The sequence below is a fragment of the Humulus lupulus genome, chromosome X, assembly GCF_963169125.1.
Source record: "Humulus lupulus chromosome X, drHumLupu1.1, whole genome shotgun sequence".
In the NCBI taxonomy this organism is placed as follows: domain Eukaryota; kingdom Viridiplantae; phylum Streptophyta; class Magnoliopsida; order Rosales; family Cannabaceae; genus Humulus; species Humulus lupulus.
Window position 1 is genome coordinate 24,407,966 of NC_084802.1, and position 3,791 is coordinate 24,411,756.

Below are 3,791 nucleotides of genomic sequence, written 5' to 3' on the forward strand. Positions count from 1 at the left end.
GTTATATGTATTTGTTTAATTTTGCTTGTTAATATTTATTATATTGTATTTTGCGATATATGTATTTTAGTTAAAGTATGAACTTAAAAAAACCAGATTAATAATGTATGTTCATATTTTTAAATTGTTTTATATTAAATGTGATATTTTTGTAAATATGTATTTAATAATTTTTTTTGTATTAATAAAAAAAATTAGTTTTGGTATATGTTTTTTTGTGGTTAAATATTTGTATATATGTAAATTGATGTATTTGTTAATGCATATATATGTTTTGTATGATCTGGGAATATTCTGGGTATATATGTGTTTAATTTGTAGGTTTTTCAATTTTTGGGATAGTTTGAAATATTGTCGTTATGCTGCCCAAATTTTGTTAGTAAATGGTTCAACAATTCCATGGCTCGTTATTTGCGTAGCACCGTACCCCCAACTACACTAACTTGGGAACAAGTAAAACCAGCTGATATCGAAGCTATTCGAAAGAGACTATCTGTAAGCATTTTTTAAACCTTTAATAACTCATTATTAAATATTTTGTCTATCTTCATAATATTTTAACAAATTCCAATTTTAATTGTGATTTTAGGAAAAATTCATTTATCCAGAAGACAATCCGGTAATCAACGATGTCATGGTAAGACAAATGCAAAAACATCTGACTGATTGGCGCCACACGATGAAGAAACACTGGGTAGATGTTGGAGGAGAGGTGGACAATGAGAGAGCGAAGTCAAAACCTTTTGTGTCGATTACTTCTTCTGATTGGGCAATTCTGTGTGATTTTTGGGCTTCTGATTCTCACCAGGTATGCCGTAGATTTTACATTAATTTTTAATTATAAAATTACAATTTAGATTAATGAGTACTGTTTTCTTTTTTAAGTGTATATCGAAGAAAAATAAAGAAGCTCGAGCTAAAATGACCATACCAGGAGGACACGGTTCCAAATCTATCGTTGCCCATGTTTATGATCACGTAAAATATAATAACCTATATCCTTACATTTACGAAAATATTATAAATGTCACAATGTTTAAATAATTTGCTTTTTTAGATGGACTCATCTACTGGCCAGCTCCCGAGCATGATCGACACATTCGAGCACCTCCACAAGAAGAAGGATAAGTGGATTAGTGATGCAGTGGTGACAAAACATGTAAGTTGCATAACCTTAACTAATTTATGAACATTTAACTTTAAAATAGTTTAGTAAATAATTAATAAATATTAATTATTAATTGGTTGTTGTCAATTAGTAATTATTTATTAATTATTAATTAATTTTTTAACAATGAAATCTTTATAATCTATGTGCCAATATTTTTATGATTAATGATTGTGGACTAAGATAAAAAAAGAATGTAACTAATGTTGTCCCCGTATCAGGGAGCTTGCGAGCTAAAGTAAATTTGGTCATGAAAATCCATATCTGAATAAAAAACATGCAAATATAGTTGATGTATATGTTTGGAGACGTAAATTCCCCATTAATGGAATTAACTGCATTTGCCGTATATATCAACAACATCTTCATGATTTTGATTCAGATATGGATTTTCATGACCAAATTTACTTTAGCCCACTTGCTCCCTGATACGGGAACAAAATTAATTACATTCTTTTTCAATCACTGGTCTGCAGTCATTAATGATAGGATGTTGGCAGATAGATAATAAAATTATATTTTATATGTTGTTATATTAAAAATTTATAAGTTAGGTTTTCAAATAATGTTATATTGGAATTCGAAATACGTGCTTTTTATTGTGCAGAATGAGATGACCGAGCGTCGAGCATCGCAGAGTACGGCCCCTGTATCATTTGCTGCTTCTTGAGTCGGCGATAATGTCGATGGTCATTTCCCGCCTGATATGGATATTGTCACGGATGTCCTTGGACCCCGCTCGCGTTATAAGAAAGGGTTTGGGGGGTTGCCTAGGTTGAAGACAATTGGCGCAAAGAGGGCAGCATCTTCGTTAACTTCTCAAATGTCCGGGCAATTGCCACCTGAAGTGGACACCATTTTGCAGCAAAATCAGGACATTATGCTAGAAAATCATAACCTAAAGAAGCATACGACTAAACTTGAGAGTCGTCAACGGCGTCAAGATCTCCTGCTCAGTGCTATGTTGAAGCAGGTTGGTGAATTGGCTCCTGGTTTTACTGTTGACTTACCAGACCAGGATTCGGACGAGGACGATGATGCTGACGGGGGCGGGAATGATGAGGCGGGCAGTACTCATTTGTAGAACTTTTTTTCTATTTATTTAAAGTTTAATTTATGAGACATTTATTTTACTAAATTACTTTTATATTTTCATGTTTGGTGGAGACAATAAATATTAATAGTTGTAATTTTTTATTTATTTATTTATAAAATTTTAATTTTATTTCTAATTAAATAATATTACTAAAAAATTAAATAATTATTAATATATTAAAATTGAAAATTATTAATTAATATTAATATATTGAAAATAATATTAGTAATTTAATAAAAATTATTATTTTAAAAATACTTTTACTGGCGCAAAATTACGTCGGCAAAAAGTTTCAATCGTAACTTCACATATACACCTTTTCCCTGCGCAAAAATGCGCCACTAAAAAAGTCAACTTTTGCCGGCGCATTATTGCGCCACTAAAAGTGTTTTCCACAACATCGTGACAAAAATTTTTACCGGCGCATCTTTATTTTTATCGGCGTATTTTTTCGTCGCCAAAAAATACCATTGCCGGCGCATTACATTTGCGTCGGAAAAAGTGAAATTAGCGATGGAGATACGACGCGATTCTTTGGCGGCGCAAAATTGCGTCGGCAAAAACTTACTGGGTTTTGTCGGCGCAAAACCATATTTTTGCCGGCGCAAGTCCCCTTTTTTGTAGTGTTTTATTTTACACAATAAGTTAACCATAAATCTGTCCCAAAAAAAAAATAATAATCAAGGGGATCCAAGATTCTAACTCTAATCTTTCATCTTATTTCTTTGTCATCAGTTAATATTTTATTTATATATATATATATGTATATTTGTAAAATAGTTATTCAGTCAAATAAGTTGACGAAAAGATTAAAAGAGAAAACATTTACATAATTTTCTTAACTAGATAAAAAGTCTATGTTTCGCCTCTTTCTCCCAAATCACCTTTCCTCTTATGCTTTTTTCCCTTTTATGAGAAAGTTTTATATAGTTCATTTAAATATGCTCTTTTTGTTTTAACTATAGTAATATGGTTCTAAAACCTTTCAGTCTACTTATTTCTTGTTTTCACCACTTTCTTAGTACTACTTACATATCTTTAATTGATTTTCCATTATAAATAAATTACAATACTTTATCTCATTAACGCGAATTAGGTTTATTTGTATGGATTCTTTTCTATAATTATTATTAACATATAAAATAATTATGTGTTCTCATTCAAGCACTAACAACTCGCTTTTAGAATTATTGTTAGGTAACATATATGGGTCAGTCAAGCTGCCAAGGACAGAAAAATCCAAATGAAAAAGGAGTAAATAAACATGTGACTTGGACATCGATGATGATCCAGTTGTAAAACAAAATCATTATAAAAGGACAACAAGAACTTTAATTTTATTATTAAATAAAGACAACATAAAACACTTCACCTTTGAGATGAGCTTCCGTTAGTTCCGTTATATGTTTTTATTCTCAAGAATAGTCTTAGGTGGCGATTGATTGTGTGGAATAGAATTAGAATGGTAATGGAATAGAATAGAATAGAATAAGAATAGTAATGTGAATGATATTATGATGTTTGGTT

At 30.7% G+C, this 3,791-nt stretch overlaps 1 protein-coding gene across 1 annotated transcript; it reads left to right on the forward strand.

Moving 5' to 3' along the window:
• Positions 1-270: 270 nt before the first annotated feature.
• Positions 271-2,357, forward strand: LOC133804712 (uncharacterized). Its single transcript, XM_062242855.1, has 5 exons — positions 271-495; positions 590-808; positions 886-978; positions 1,058-1,159; positions 1,776-2,357. The coding sequence occupies exons 1-5, from the start codon at positions 400-402 to the stop codon at positions 1,836-1,838; spliced, it is 573 nt and encodes a 190-aa protein (XP_062098839.1). The 5' UTR covers positions 271-399; the 3' UTR covers positions 1,839-2,357.
• Positions 2,358-3,791: the final 1,434 nt, after the last annotated feature.